Raw genomic sequence first — 15740 nt, 5'->3', positions numbered from 1 at the left:
TACGCAATTTAAACTTAAATCTGCGTGGGCTCTGCGTATTTATTTAGTATTAATAGTATACTTTTATTAACTACTCTAGCGCCCCTATTTTAATATTATTATTACTTAATTATTTTAAGAGGTTATATAGCCTCGTAATTAACGGGTACCCGAATCTTTAGTATAGTCTTCTAAGCTCACTTTTTATTAAGTAATTAATCGACTTCGTATCGTTAGTAAGCTTTATAAACGCATGCCCCTATTATCGTTTAACTACCTCGAAGTACTTACCGCTAGAGATTTTATTCCTCGTATTATTAAATATAATACCTAGTCGATCTATATCTTTTAGATATAGGAGAAATAGGGTATTAATAGGTAAAATATAGAAAGTTATCGTTCTAAAGTATATCTCTATTTTTACTATACCTAGGGCGACGATTTCCTTACCTAGGCCGAAACTAATCCTTATAATACTTACTATTAATATATTAAGCGTTACTAGCGCGATCTTTTATAGCGCTTAGAATTACTCTTTTTTTCTAATTAATTATTATAATACCCTAGTATCTAAGATAATCCTATAGAAATCGTTTAGGCTATACCTTTCGCTCGTATAAAATATTTATACGAGCTTAGTATTTAAGGGATCTAAGTAGTATAAAAAGGACCCCTCTAGCTACCCCTAGATATACTTAGTACTATATTCCTTTTCTTTAAATATCGAGAGAGATAGCGTCTTCTCTTTAATTATTAAAATAATAGACTTCGGCCCTATTAGATTTACCCTTTTAGCTACCTCCGTATCCGTTATCTAAGGGACCTTTTCTTACTATCCGTAAATAAAAGCCTATTTATTAAGAGCTTCTACTACCCTCTATTTGTTTAGCCTCGTATATCCTCCGGAGGCTAACGAGGCGAAAAAAGAGTAGTTAATATCTTTAATTTCGTCGTAATTTAATTCGTTAGTATAGGGGGTAAGATTTTCCTTATTTTCTAAATTTCTTATAGGGGGTATATACTTTAAGCTACTACTTTAGCTACCGTTACTAAGTTCTATACCCCCGGATCTGCCCTTATATATAATAAGGAATTAATTAAACTAACGAGGGCTAGTTTTATTATTTATTACCCTCGACTTTTTATATTATTCGTACGATTTAGCACGTTCTTCCTCGGAGTAGTTACTTAACTAATATTTATCCTTTTTATAAATATAGTATTACTTCTTTTATTACCCTACTTATAAGTTAAATCTCTACTTATTTAACGAATCTAGGCCTCTTTATTAGTAATTACCGTATCTAGCCTCTTTTCCTTTCTTATTATACGTTCGATCGATCTAATATTACTAATAAGGGCTATTATATACTTAGAGGTAGGTTTAGTACGGTATTCTTATTTTAATATTAAAGCTAGATCTTAGTCTCGAGCAGAGCGTCTTATAGTTTTTAAGTACTTAGTATAGGGTAATCTTTATTTTTAGTATACGCTAGACTACGGTATAAAAATATCTAACTTTCCGCTCGTTTATCCCCTTATTTAGCTAGGTTTTCGCTAGCTTATTAATTCGATTAATAAGCTCTTTAAAGATCTTTACTCGCGATTTACCCTCTATTATCCTAGCTATAAATATAAAAAAAATCGCTCGTAGCTTAGATAAGAGCTCTAGGTTCTTATTATAGGTCTCGAAACGGCTTCGGATAGTATTAATTATACTAAGAAAGTCGTTTCGATCGAGATTACGTACCGCTTTATAATAATAATTAGAGGCTTTGCCTACGAGTACGATATTAATTACTAAATAGTACTAGTATTCCCTAATTCTAACTTTTTTATAATAATCGTAAAATATCGTTAGGGTTTTTTATAAGACCTTATACTTCCCCTTAGAGTATAATTTCTTTTTTAAGAAGATCTTTTTAAAGTTTATAAATTGCCTTATATTCGCTACTAGATTTTTAGTATTTATATACGAACCCTACGTCGCTACGTATTATTAATAACTTCGGGTCGTCTACTTCCTTTCTTATTAGCCGATCGGTACCGAATTTTATATTAATAGCGGTAACGAGTTATAGATCGAAATAGGTAAAATTATTAATTATCGTACTTTTAGTACTATATTTTGCCCCGGTATATCCTTTTGTAACGATAGATTTCCGTTAGTAATTATAAGGAGGAAATCTAGGTTATTTACCCTTTTTTTAAATTCGTTAAAGCGATTATACGCTCTATCGACCTATGCCTAGTTCTATAGTACGAATTCCTCCTTTATAATTATTACTATTAGTATTTTATATAGCTCTCGTAATTATAATTACGCTAATAATACCCCTCGTTTATAAAGGAATCTATTAACTATTTTTACGATTCCTAGGCTTGCGCTCGCGAACTATTTATCTAGCTAATAGCTAAGGTCGTTTGCGATCTCGTAAAATAGGGGTTACCCCTATAGCCCCTTTTTCTTATAAACCTTAGTTAAATAGATCAATGCCGCATTAATTTACTTATTATTAGGCTAATCTGCGATTTTATATATTTACGTCCCCTAATAATCCGGGTTAATATTTACTTACTTATAAAGGATTGGGATTTTATTTAGGATCGGGTTTCGTCCTCTTCTTCTTTATCCTAACTTATTAAGGGGCTTGCTCTAGCTTATACTTATATTAATAATCGCTAGCGTATTTAATCTTAACGAGGATATATTTAATCCGCGCGCGGGTCGTAATAAATCCGTGCTTTTACTACTTAACGAATTTATTAAGGTTTAGGAGATTCCCGCTTCCTCTCGCCGTCTCGCTATTACTCTCGTTTTTATTATTTTTAGTAATTATTACTACCTTTTTAAATCGCTAGCTATTATACTTACTAAGATCCTCCTTTTTATTTAATAAAAAAGGGTAGGTTTTAATAGTTCTTTTTAATAATAATAGTAGTAGACGTTTATATTACTATAAGAAGATATAGTAATTAGTCTCGGGATCTTTACTAATTACTAATTTCTACTATCCTATATACTTCTAGCTTCCTAAGCCTCGTACTCTCTATAGTCTCTAAATAGCTTCTTTAGTTAATTTTTAATCGCGGGCCGGCTATAGAAAAGTCGTTTAGTAAAAAGGCTACTCGGGGCGATAGTAAAAGGCTAGTTACTTAAGTAGTTCCGTTAATTAACGTAGTTTAATATAATAAACGTCGACTTCTCGTAAGTAGTAAAGGGCTATAATTACTTAATTCTGTGCGGTATTTAAGAATCGCCTCTTTTTTTATTTACTTCCGTGAGGTTAATTAGTATAAATCTCTTATCCTATATAGTATTAAGAGGTCGTCTCTTTTATATAGCGAGATACCTTACTAATTTATAATAATAGAGTTTAATTACTAATTAGTATTAGTATCCTTATTATAGGGTAGTTAGTTCGAACTATAGTTAACGAAGAGATTAATTAAACTATATAAATATTTGCGTTATAAGTATAAAAAGGAGGTTCTAACCGTAGGTTAGGCTGGCTACGATAATCGTAAATAGGGCCCTTAATTGGCCCCTGCGCAGTCGGCTGTATGCCGCGGTCGAATTGGACTTCCAATCCGACAGAATCACATTACTGCCGAGGGAGGAAATTATCGTCACGCGCGCTTACTCCAGTCCCGATACTTTCGGACTTCGGATTGTATCTTAAACTTTCAAAATCAAGGCACTTAACCTACGAATTAATCGCATCAAGTATAAATGAAGGTTGACGGATCTCAAGTTCATCACTGGACTTCCAACGCATTATCAACCTATCAGCCTCAAGCCGGCCATCTACTGCGACTACTCAAAACTCTTGAAAACTGAGCCTCCCCTCAACTAGCATTCCCAAGCTCATTCATCTGAAATGACCAACCAGTTGAAGGCCCTCAGCGGTGTACCTAATCTAAAAGGAAAGATTGCCGTTGTGACGGGCGGCAAGTAAGCAACTATCTCCAGACTACCTGAGAGTTATGAATGTCTCGCCCCTCAGGCGGGTATCTGACAGGCCACGGTCAACAGCAGCGATATTGGTCGCGAAATAGCAAGGCTTCTCGCCCAGAAGAGCACAAAAGTCTACATCACCACACGCTCTGAAACAACAGCCATCAAGTCACGCAATCAAATCTTGGACGCCCATCCCGAAATCGACCCCGAGAATCTGCAGTGGATGACAATGGATGTCACCGACATGCGTAGTGTAACTTCGACAGCGGACATGCTCAAGGAGAAGGAGCGCAAAGTCGACATACTGAGTATGTCTCATCACTGAAATTTCTGCTTCCTCTTGCTTCCTTCTCACATTCAAATCGTTCAGTTCACACCGCTGCCGCAGGAACAACTTCCACGGAACTGGTTGGCCCGGGATGGGAGGTCCATATGGCTACCAAGTAAGTCAATCAGCCAAGATTAGTTGAAAGAAGTTATCACAAGGTACTGACAGTTGCAGTTTCATCGGCCCCTTCCTCTTTACAAATCGCATGCTCCCGCTACTCAAGAGCGCCCTCTAGGATAAAGGCGCCGACGTCCGAGTAATCACAATGTGTTAGTATCCCTATTATAGGGTAGTTAGTTCGAACCGTAGTTAACGAAGAGATTAATTGAACTATATAAATATCTACGTAATAAGTATAAAAAGGAGGTTCTAACCGTAAGTTAGGCTAGCTACGATAATCGTAAATAGGGCCCCTAATTAGCCCCTATATAGTCGGCTATATACCGCAATCGAATTAGACTTCTAATCTAATACTAACTTTCTCTTTTTTTTATCGATTTAACTACTACGGTTAGAGGTATAATTCGACCTTAGGCCCGTTTACTAAGTCGTTTCCTTTTCCCCCTTTTCTCTACTCTTTTTATATAATCTATCCCTCTATTCGTATAATAACTTTTCTACTACTTACGAATTACTCTAATCCCTTATTTAGTACTACTTTTATAAAAGCGTTTGCGAAGTTATTTTTATTATTAATCTAACGGATCTCGAGTATCTTGTACTTTTTATACGATTACTTAAGGGCTATAATATTAATTATAAGCCTCTTTTCCTTCGTCGTTCCTAATTTAATAAGGTATTCGTATAGCGAGTAAGAATCTATATAAATAACTATTAAAATAAATAAAAAGCTAATTCGATTAGTAATCTTCCTTAGCGTCGTTAAAATCGTATAGGAGAGGTTAATACCATTAACTATACTATAGACCTCCGACGCTAGTATACTTCTCGTTACCCGCTTATTTTTAGTTAACGAGTAATAAATTATATTACTATATATAATAAATTCGCTCTCGCTTATACTCTCGTTAGCTAGGATAATAATATACCCTAATTACGAAGTAAAGTCGTTATTATTTATAAATAACCTATTAATAAAAACATAGAGCTTATTAGTTATAAAGTCAATTAAGTAGTAAACGAGACCTTAATTAAGATTTATCTACTACTACTTAAGCCGCTTATTAAGTACCTCGACGTCTTATTTAGTTAGATCTATAGCTTATACTACCCTAGCGTAATTAAAAGTCGCTTTAAGTTAATAAATATTTATAATATATACCCCTCGCGCGAGCTTAGCCTTATATTACTTCTTAACGTTAGTTACGTTCGGATTAACGAAGTTAATCTTCTCGCCCTACCTCTTTTATTAAAAAACGATAGTTTCCTTTTTAATTATAAGAATCCCGTTATTAAATACTAAGGGGGTGTTTATTATAAGGACCTCTTTTAGTTTTATTATAAAGCCCGCTTTTTAGAGCTCCTTATCCTCTTTTTTTATAAAGTTAATATTAAATAAGCCTAATATATCGTTAGTTTATATTCTAACGATCCTAAATTAGTCGCCTTTATGCTCTATAATTAGTAAGTACGGGTCGTACGTAAAGGTAATTATTAATAGTTAATTAATATAAAAATCGTAGTAGGTAGCCTATTAATAGGTGCCCGATTCTACGAGCCTATATAGTAGCTTAAGTACTTTAATAATTGTGCTTTCTAAGTACTTACTAACTATTTCCTTTAGTAAATAGGCTAGGATTTTCCTTATGAGCCCTATAGCCGATTAAGTATAGGCCTAGGTAATATTACGGCTTTAAATCTCGTATCCCTTTTTCCGTAGCAATACTATTAGTACTATTATTAATCGTTAGCTATAGCGCTATATAGTAAGTAATTATATAAGTAGCGTCGCCTTTTTAACGTCGCCGTACCCTTAAATTACGTATTTAGACTTCTCGTACGGCTAGGGTATTCCTTTCTTTTTAATCTCACGAACTATTCGTAATTTAAATATATAGAGGTTTATATATTTTTCTAAGTCGTATAGGATAAATCGATAGACCCCTCGATCGTAAAGAGTATTTACTTCGATAAGATCTAATCCCTTATATAGCTTTTTAATAATTATAATTACGCCTTCCTTACGTAATTTAACTACTAGCTCGAAATTAGCTTTCTTTTTTACTATATAAAAAGTATTAATTACCTTGTCGCTAGTAATAAATTACTACGTTAGGGCTTACCGTCGTAGTTTTTTACGACGTCTTACTAATAGTATTAGTGCCCTTTTAGTAATTTCTTTTTCCTCGTTATTTATTAGTACTATTACGACGATTTCGTTAAGGATAATTTCCTATGCCTCTGCCGCAGGTTATATAGTTTCCCCTAGCTCTTTTTCTTTTTATAAGTTAGAAATTACCTCGTTAAGATTTATATAGTACGGTCTAACTACTATAATTAATACTTCGAGTAGCTAGTTGCGATTTCTCGTAACTATATAAGAGCGCTCGTTAACGGAAATTAACTTATATAGCCTAGCCTACTATTAGGTAATTTCGCGCTATACTCGTATATCCGAATTTAGTAATATATTTAGATTATCCCCTATATTAGGCCTATTGCGCGTAGTAATTACCTCGTTAACTTACTTTTTTATACTTACTTTGCGCAGTACTCGTATTACTTTTTTAATTACTCAGGCTCGTTAGCTTATACCTAGCGACGGTAGCGAGGCTAAGGTCGTTTTTAAATATACTCTAAATACTAATAGCATTAGTATAAGTCCGTTAGGCCCTATAATATTATTATAGTATTTAAGTACTATCTAGAGGTATTCGTCGTTAATAAAATCCGGATTTTCCTTTTTAATAATTCTAAACGCCCTTTTTAATTACTAATATGCCCTCTCTACTTTTTTAATACTATAGTACGCTTTAATAGGTACGACTATTAGCTATATACTATAGGCCGTTGTATTATCCCTAAATTCTGCCGACTTAAAGCTAGTACTAGTATCGGTTTTAATACCGTTTAGTAGTCCTTAATATATATCGATCTAGCTTTTTTATAGGGCTACCTATACTATCTTTACTTATAAATCCCAAAAGAATTGCCCTACTTAAAAAGATATAGCTACGTCGATTATATATAATACTAACCGACTATTTAAGTAAAAAATATCGACGACGATTTCCTAGTTAAAGTTAAGCTTATTATATAATTTAAACTTAAATCTGCGTGGGCTCTGCGTATTTATTTAGTATTAATAATATACTTTTATTAACTACTCTAGCGCCCCTATTTTAATATTATTATTACCTAATTACTTTAAGAGGTTATATAGCCTCGTAACTAACGAGTACCCGAATCTCTAGTATAATCTTCTAAGCTCACTTTCCGTTAGGTAATTAATCGACTTCGTATTATTAGTAAGCTTTATAAACGCATACCCCTATCGTCGTTCGACTACCTCGAAGTACTTATTACTAGAGATTCTGTTCCTCGTATTATTAAATATAATACCTAGTCGATCTATATCTTTTAAATATAAGAGAAATAGGGTATTAATAGGCAAAATATAAAAAGTTATCGTTCCGAAGTACGTCTCTACTTCTATTATACCTAGGGCGACAATTTCCTTACCTAAGCCGAAACTAATTTTTATAATACTTACTATCGACGTATTAAGCGTTATTAGCGCGATCTTTTATAGTACTTAGAATTGCCCTTTTCTTTTAGTTAACTATTATAATACCCTAGTATTTAGGATAATCCTATAGAAATTATCTAGGCCGTACCTTTTGCTCGTATAGAATACTTATACGAGCTTAGTATTCGAGGGATCTAAGTAGTATAAAAAGGACCCCTCTAGCTACCCCTAGATTTGCTTAGTACTATGTTCCTTTTTTTAAAATATTAAGAAAAATAGCGTCTTTTTTTTAATTATTAAGAGAATAGGCTTCGGCCCTATTAGATTCGCCCTTTTAGCCGCCTCCGTATCCGTTATCTAAGGGACCTTCCCTTACTATTTATAAATAAAAGCCTACTTATTAAGAGCTTTTATTACCCTCTATTCGTTTAGCCTCGTATATTTTCTAAAGGCTAACGGGGTAAAAAAAAAGTAGTTAATATTATTAATTTCGTCGTAATCTAATTCGTTAGTATAGGGAGTAAGATCTTCTTTATTTTCCGAATCTTTTATAAGGGGTATATACTTTAGGCCGCTACTTTAACTACCGTCGCTAGGTTCTATACCCCCAGATCTGCCCTTATATATAATAAGAAATTAGTTAAACCGACGAGGGCTAGTTTTACCGTTTACTACCCTCGACTTTTTATATTATTCGTACGATTTAGTACGCTCTTCTTTAGAGTAGTTACTTAACTAATATCTATCCTTTTTATAAATATAATATTACTTTTTTTATTACCCTGCCCGTAAGTTAAATCTCTACTTATTTAACGAATTTAGGCCTCTTTATTAATAATTACCGTATCTAGCCTCTTTTCCTTTTTTATTATACGTTCGATCGACCTAATATTATTAATAAGGGCCGTCGTATACTTAGAGGTAGGTTTAGTACAGCATTCTCGCTTTAATATTAAAGCTAGATCTTAGCCTCGAGTAGAGCGTCTCGTAGTTTTTAGGTACTTAGTATAGGGTAATTTTTATTTTTAATATACGCTAGATTATAATATAGAAATATCCAACTTTTTACTTATTTATCCCCTTATTTAACTAGGTTTTCGCTAGCTTATCGATTCGATCGATAAGCTTTTTAAAGATTTTTACTCGCAATTTGCCCTCTATTATCCTAGCTATAAATACGAAAAAAATCGCTCGTAGCTTAAATAAGAGCTCTAGGTTCTTATTATAAGTCTCGAAGCGGCTTCGGATTACGTTAATTATACTAAGAAAGTCGTTTCGATCGAGATTACGTACCGCTTCGTAGTAATAATTAGAGGCTTTGCTTACGAGTATAATATTAATTACCGAATAGTACTAGTATTCCCTAATTCCGACTTTTTCGTAATAATCGTAAAATATCGTTAGGGTTTTTTATAAGACCTTATACTTCCCCCTAGAGTATAATTTCTCTTTCGGGAAGATCTTTTTAAGGTCTATAAATTACTTTGTATTCGCTACTAGATTTTTAATATTTATATACGAACCCTGCGTTATTACGTACTATTAGTAACTTCGGGTCGTCTACTTCTTTTCTTATTAGCCGATCGGTACCGAATTTCGTATTAGTAGTAATAACGAGTTATAGATCGAAATAGGTAGAATTATCGATTATCGTACTTTTAGTACTATATTTTACCCCGGTATATCTTTTTATAATAATAGATTTCCGTTAGTAATTATAAAGAGGAAATCTAGGTCGTTTACCCTTTTTTTAAATTCGTTAAAGCGATTATACGCTCTATCGACCTATACTTAGTTTTATAATACGAATTCCTTTTTTATAATTATTACTATTAGTATTTTATATAGCTCTCGCGATTATAATTACGCTAATAATACCCCTCGCTTATAAAGGAATTTATTAACTATTTTTATAATTCTTAGGCTTGTGCTCGTAAACTATTTATCTAGTTAGTAACTAAGGTCGTTTACGATCTTATAAAATAGGGGTTACCCCTATAGCCCCTTTTTTTTATAAACCTTAGTTAAATAGATTAATACCGCGTTAATTTGCTCGTTATTAAGCTAATCCGTAATTCTATATATTTACGTCCCCTAATAGTCCGGGTTAATATTTACTTACTTATAAGGGATTAAGATTCTATTTAGGATCGGGTTTCGTCCTCTTTTTCCTTACCCTAACTTACTAAAGGTCGTACTCTAGCTTATACCTATATTAATAGTCGCTAGCGTATTTAATCTTAACGGGGATATATTTAATTTGCGCGCGGGTCGTAGTAAATTCGTACTTTTACTACCTAACGAATTTATTAGGGTCTAAGAGATTCCCGCTTCTTCTTACCGTCTCGCTACTACTCTCGTTTTTACTATTTTTAATAATTACTATTACCTTTCTAAATCGCTAGCTATCGTACTTATTAAGATCCTCCTTTTTATTTAATAAAAAAGGGTAGGTTTTAGTCGTTCTTTTTAATAATAGTAGCGGTAGACGTTTATATTACTATAAGAAGATATAGTAATTAATCTTAGGATCTTTATTAGTTACTAATTTCCGCTATCCCGTATACTTCTAGCTTCTTAAGCCTCGTACTCTTTATAATCTCTAAATAGTTTTTTTAGTTAATTTCTAAGATCTATAATACTCTTAGCTTAATACCGTTAGGACCTCTAAATCCCCTCTTCTTTTATTAAACCGTCCCTTATATTATATTTTTAAATAATACTTAGGGGGTAGTTAAGGGAGCTACGAGGAGGTCGTTTAGATTGCGGGCTTAAGGTTATACTTATAAGATCCTCGTAGTAATAAACTTTCTTATATACTATAAATCTCTTAGCTTAATAACTCCTATAAAGTTATTTTTGCCGCTAAGTAAGAATATTTATGTTTAGAAATCCCCTTTTTTAATCGCGCGGTACTTTTTTATATTATACTTTTATTAATTTAACCGGTTAATTTCTAATCATAGGCCGGCTATAAAAAAATCGTTTAATAAAAAAGCTACTCAGGGTAACGGCAAAAGGCTAGTTACTTAAGTAGTTCTATTAATTAACGTAGTTTAATATAGTAAACGTCGACCTCTCGTAAGTAATAAAGGGCTATAATTACTTAATTTCGTATAGTATTTAAGAATCGCCTCCTTTTTTATTTACTTCCGTAAGGTTAATTAGTACGAATCTCCTATCCCGTGCGGTATTAAAAAGTCGTCTCTTTTACGTAATAAGATACTTTATTAATTTACGATAGTAGAGTTTAATTATTAATTAATATTAGTATCCCTATTATAGGGTAGTTAGTTCGAACTATAGGTAACGAAGAGATTAATTAAACTATATAAATATCTACGTAATAAGTATAAAAAGGAGGTTCTAACCGTAGGTTGGGCTAGCTACGATAATCGTAAATAGGGCCCCTAATTGGCCCCTGCGCAGTCGGCTGTATGCCGCGGTCGAATTGGACTTCTAATCCGACACAATGAGCTCAAGTGCCCAAACCGCATTGGTCCCTGGAAAGTTCCCGTTCAACTTCAATTCTCCCGATTGCTTCCATAATCCAGTTCCCTCGCCGCCATGGCAATGGCGCTATTTCGGCCGCTTCATATTCGGCTTTGACACGATCCGCTACGGCGTATCCAAAGCTGCCAATGCCATCTTTGCCCAGGAGCTGCAGAGAAGAATGGATGAACAGAAGCTGCCGATTCTATCCATGGCAGTACATCCCGGCGAAGTTGCCACTGAGGGCGTCTTCTCAGTCAATCCTAGTCTAATCAAGACGATTGCGCGTTGGACATTCATCTCCCCAGAGCAGGGCGCTGCGACGCCCGTCTTTGCAGCTGTTTCGAAGGAGATTCGCCAGGATGCCTCCAAATACAAGGGCAAGTTTGTGTTCCCTGGTGGGAAGATCGGAGACCCGAACCCAGTCGCTTCGAATAAGGAGCAAGCTACTGGATTATGGCGCAACGCCAATGAGGAAGTGAATTCGCAGCTTCGCGCTCAAGGACTCCCTGGTCTTCAACCATGGTAATCAGGTGCTGAAGTCTCTCGAATCACTTTTGGTAGCTCGCTTGTTGCTGTGCTTCCATGTAGAGTACATGTGTATGTATATGTATGCAGTCAACAACTTAGAAACAAATTGCTATTTCGGATCCTCAAGAGAAGCCACATGCACGTCTCACGGTAACTAGATGAGCACTGCACCACTTCACTGATTTCGTTGCAATGATGAGCAATAGGCTAGTTAACCCATAACGCCAAACTCGGTAGAGCTCAAACACAAGTCCCATAGTTTACAGAAACACAATCTCCGGTGCTCACAACCCACTGATCCACCTTTTCCAATCCCCATAGAAGAGTGAACATCAGCCGCGCAAATTCATCAACCTCAGCAGCCCGAATTCCTCGGGCCACCAGAGACTGTCCCTTTAGGCTATGCAGAAATAAAGGGTCCTCTTTCCGCGCGGCGGCTTCCCAGCGGGCAGGGGAGGAAGCTTCCCAGAGTTCGCCGCGGAGCGTGATACAGACGTCACCGGCACAGTCATGAGTCCAAGTCTCTTTCAGGCTGGTGTATACCCCCGTAGCCATACTCGTAAGAAGGAACGTGCGACGGATGGACTCGGAGAGGATGAAGGCTTGATACAAGCTGGTGACTACGTCCGTCTCAATGGTTTGAGTACATGACATCCTCGATAGAAAGTTGGGAAAAACTGGAGACGTCGTTGCATCTAGCGCTGCCGACTCCCACAGCTGGCGGGCCCAGAGACGCAGGGTGTCTATCAAGTTCTCCGCTTTGCTTCTCCGAGGTATTGACGGGGAGAAGAGGCACAAGAGCAGGTGGATCAAAAGAGCCTGAGTGCGCGCTAGGTGTTGCCTTGTCGAGAGAATCGGGAGAAACGGAGCCTCGTCTGCGGAGTTGGCGGCTAAGAGGGTCATGATGTAATTCGACGACACCGCGTCTACCACGTGCTCGTTATCCGGGGTGATGGTTTGTGCTATAGCAATAGCTGCGTATGCATCCTGGATACACTGGGGCATGGTCGTCTCGGAGTACAGGTGCTGGTGGATGAAGGGATTGCACCCCTTGTGGAGGAAGCGGACGAGCCAAGATTGCAGTCCACGGATGAAGTTGGTAAAGACTGCGGCTGGCGGAATTGACACCGGCGCTTCGCGTTGGTAGTCGATGGTCCAGGAGGTGGATTGGAGAAACCAGTTCAAGCCTTCCGCGTTGGGGACATCAGGCCTCGAAGCGCTATCGGAGGTGATCTGGCTCATGGCGGCGGAGGAGGTGGAGGAAGACGACGTGGCTGTCATCGTCGTTGCGGCGATATGTGCTGCCGGCCCGGGTGCGGATACCGGAGCAAAAAGGGCCTCATCCAGCACGACCCCGATATTGTCGATGTTGCTTCCTGGCCACGAGGCCTCGATATCCCATCCGGATCCCAGTCGCGAGCTGACATGGCTCGATATATGCGCTTGTCTACTTCGCCGGACAGTGGGATATGTGCAAACGACTTCCTTGTCCAGACACCGTGAGCAGGCCGGGAGACTTTGGTCGCAACGCCTCTTTGCCTCCACACAAGCAAAGCAGGACTTTTGTTTCGATCTGCGGGCCATGGTGAGCTGATGGGTTGTTGAAGCCAAACAGGTCACTAATCCTCTGGTGGTCGAGAAGACTGAGATGTTGGAGGTCTCGAGAGAGGTTGTGTTGTCCGAAACAAGGTTTAGCTACGGGGGCTAAGTCAGACGCGGAGATCTTGCGGAGTTGCCTGCGGAGATGCAACTCCTATTTTCAATCAATCGCGTGCCCACGGGCCAACGAGGCGCGGCCTGACGATTTTGCATGGAACATCGTCCTTGGAAGCCTGACACGTACACTCGACGAACATTTACATCGATATCCTGCTCTCAAGTTGGTAGTCAGTCGATGTTGTCAGTGATGGTCTTTACCTCATAAGCCTCAAGAAGAACATATTGAAGCTTTCCAATGCAACAAGTAGCAAAAGAAATGCAAATTGAAAACTCGGAAGTATCCCATTTGGCAAAAATCTTTCTTGTCCGTAATCTAGGCTTACAGTGCCTTGACAACCACGCCATCGACTCCGGGCTGAGCTCAGACTTCAAATACAAGCCTCTCTTCACCCCGCTTGACCCTCCAGGAGTTTGTAGCCTCTAACAGCTCCGGACACCCCTTAACCAAGAATCCCCACTTCGTAAAGAAGTCCTCGTTCGCCTCCCACGCCTTCCAGTCCCAGGGTTCGCCCCATACAATTAGCGAAGGCTTGTCGCTGAGGTCCTCGTCCTTGACCTCCAAGATATCAGCGCACAGTTCGTCGTCGTCCAGATCGCCTTTGGCGATCCCGACGAGAACGTTGTCCCGCAGTCGGGGGAAAGGAAAAAGATCGATCCAGGGATGGTGAAGGACCGTTCTTTGTAAAGGAGTGGGCTGGAGGGCTGAACTGGCCATGCGTGGTTGAGAGGGCATTAAGGGGCCGTAGGAATTATACGGTGAGACGTAGTCTGCTCGGCACAAGCCTTCTGGAGGGAACCCCATGCAGGAGGCATTGTGAGCGAGGGCGGCTAGAACTCGAAGCCGCACGAGTATATGTAAAGCTTTTGGCCTAGGAGCGTGGAGAGAGTAGTCTTCGTATACTTGCTGTATGCGTGTTCGAGCTAAAGCTTGCCGTCGAGGACACCTGATGAGCTTGCATCCGGCCAATAGCGTAGTCAAAATGCTCTCGTCGTTTCTATAAGCACCTCTGAGGCTGGCGGCTTCAGCTCCAGCCTCGTGCTGTTTGATGGCCGTGTCTCTGACTATCGTGCAGATCACGCCCATGTCATCTGATTCTCCTGAACTCGATGATGCCTGGTCGCCCTTTTTTCCATGTCTCCTACCTGGCCAGGGTGAGTTTGTTGGGACTTTGCATCCTTCCGGAGCAGTACTAACGATACGCGCGCTGGTTGAGCTTATTTTGCAACCTCTTTCTTCGCGCTTGATCAGATATGCCAGTCCAATTGTCGCTGGGCTCCCAAATGTCGCAAAGCATCCCGCACGATTACAGGCACGGTTGTTCCTAGATTTTGAGCAATTCGAGTTGTCGCACAAGTCTCAGTGACTATCGGATGGTGGCAATCACTGAGACGGGGTGCGATGATGAAAGGTGGAAAGGTGGAAAGGAGAAATCGGAAGCCACTGCCGGCGTTTAGAGTTTAGAGTTTCTGGCGTGGGGCCTAAATCCGGCGTCCGATGCCCCGCGATGACTTCATAAGGAAAGGGCATGTTGGTGGGAATAGCTACTAGTCCCATCCTTGTTGTCTTTCAACGGTAGGACCCAGCTAAGGTATGGTTGGAATAGCCATGTCGGCAAATCTAGAAGTTGTTGAATTCGTAGCAGGATCGTTAGTCAATTTCGTTGAGAAAAACAAAATATTCCGCCGAAAGCCTGCCAGTTCTGGATGTTCAGTTGTTGGTGCACGACGAGATGAAACTGACTCAGAGGGCGGGTGTTCAGCAACACTGCCCTTTCATCCAAAGCCGCTAGCTGTCAGCCCAACTGTTTCGATCACTTGCAGGCAGCGGCTGTCATCTCATCTGAAAAGCAATTTGTCTCACGGTAAATTCTTCTTGGGGTGGATGATGGCTGTCATGTTCCTTTGACGCTTGTCCAACCTTACAGCAGGGCTGAGCAGACGATCCGCCCATCATCCAGGGGCTGAAAAGTCAGCAAATTAGCAGATCAAATCCTCATAAATCCGTCTTGGTATGTCGCATTGCTGTTCATTGGACCTTAATCGTTACCCCAAGAAATCCGCAGCACTGCCTTGCCTGGTGC

The 15740-nt window shown here is 38.5% G+C and overlaps 5 protein-coding genes across 5 annotated transcripts; 3 read left to right on the top strand and 2 right to left on the bottom strand.

The window, feature by feature from the left end:
* Positions 1-241: 241 nt before the first annotated feature.
* On the bottom strand, positions 242-472 carry CLUP02_07232 (uncharacterized protein; the record flags this gene model as incomplete). Its single annotated transcript, XM_049286227.1, has 1 exon — positions 242-472. A coding segment is annotated over one exon (231 nt), but the record flags the coding sequence as incomplete, so codon positions are not given.
* A 3388-nt stretch (positions 473-3860) lies between these two features.
* CLUP02_07231 (short-chain dehydrogenase/reductase family Oxidoreductase) lies at positions 3861-4503 on the top strand (the record flags this gene model as incomplete). The annotated part of the gene is made up of 4 exons (XM_049286226.1): positions 3861-3934; positions 4016-4248; positions 4311-4383; positions 4443-4503. The coding sequence occupies 4 exons, from the start codon at positions 3861-3863 to the stop codon at positions 4501-4503; spliced, it is 441 nt and encodes a 146-aa protein (XP_049143369.1).
* A 6886-nt stretch (positions 4504-11389) lies between these two features.
* CLUP02_07230 (short-chain dehydrogenase/reductase family Oxidoreductase) lies at positions 11390-11938 on the top strand (the record flags this gene model as incomplete). Its single annotated transcript, XM_049286225.1, has 1 exon — positions 11390-11938. One exon carries the CDS (start codon positions 11390-11392, stop codon positions 11936-11938), a length of 549 nt encoding a protein of 182 aa, XP_049143368.1.
* A 242-nt stretch (positions 11939-12180) lies between these two features.
* On the bottom strand, positions 12181-15187 carry CLUP02_07229 (uncharacterized protein; the record flags this gene model as incomplete). Its single annotated transcript, XM_049286224.1, has 8 exons — positions 12181-13387; positions 13437-13599; positions 13656-13809; positions 13858-14053; positions 14118-14528; positions 14604-14802; positions 14887-14981; positions 15045-15187. The coding sequence occupies 8 exons, from the start codon at positions 15185-15187 to the stop codon at positions 12181-12183; spliced, it is 2568 nt and encodes an 855-aa protein (XP_049143367.1).
* A 78-nt stretch (positions 15188-15265) lies between these two features.
* CLUP02_07228 (uncharacterized protein) lies at positions 15266-15624 on the top strand (the record flags this gene model as incomplete). Its single annotated transcript, XM_049286223.1, has 3 exons — positions 15266-15377; positions 15443-15521; positions 15585-15624. The coding sequence occupies 3 exons, from the start codon at positions 15266-15268 to the stop codon at positions 15622-15624; spliced, it is 231 nt and encodes a 76-aa protein (XP_049143366.1).
* Between the last annotated feature and the right edge of the window lie 116 nt (positions 15625-15740).

Source organism: Colletotrichum lupini, chromosome 4, assembly GCF_023278565.1.
Source record: "Colletotrichum lupini chromosome 4, complete sequence".
Lineage (NCBI taxonomy): Eukaryota > Fungi > Ascomycota > Sordariomycetes > Glomerellales > Glomerellaceae > Colletotrichum > Colletotrichum lupini.
The sequence above is the reverse complement of the archived record's forward strand: the minus strand, read 5'-3'. Positions and strand labels throughout refer to the sequence as shown.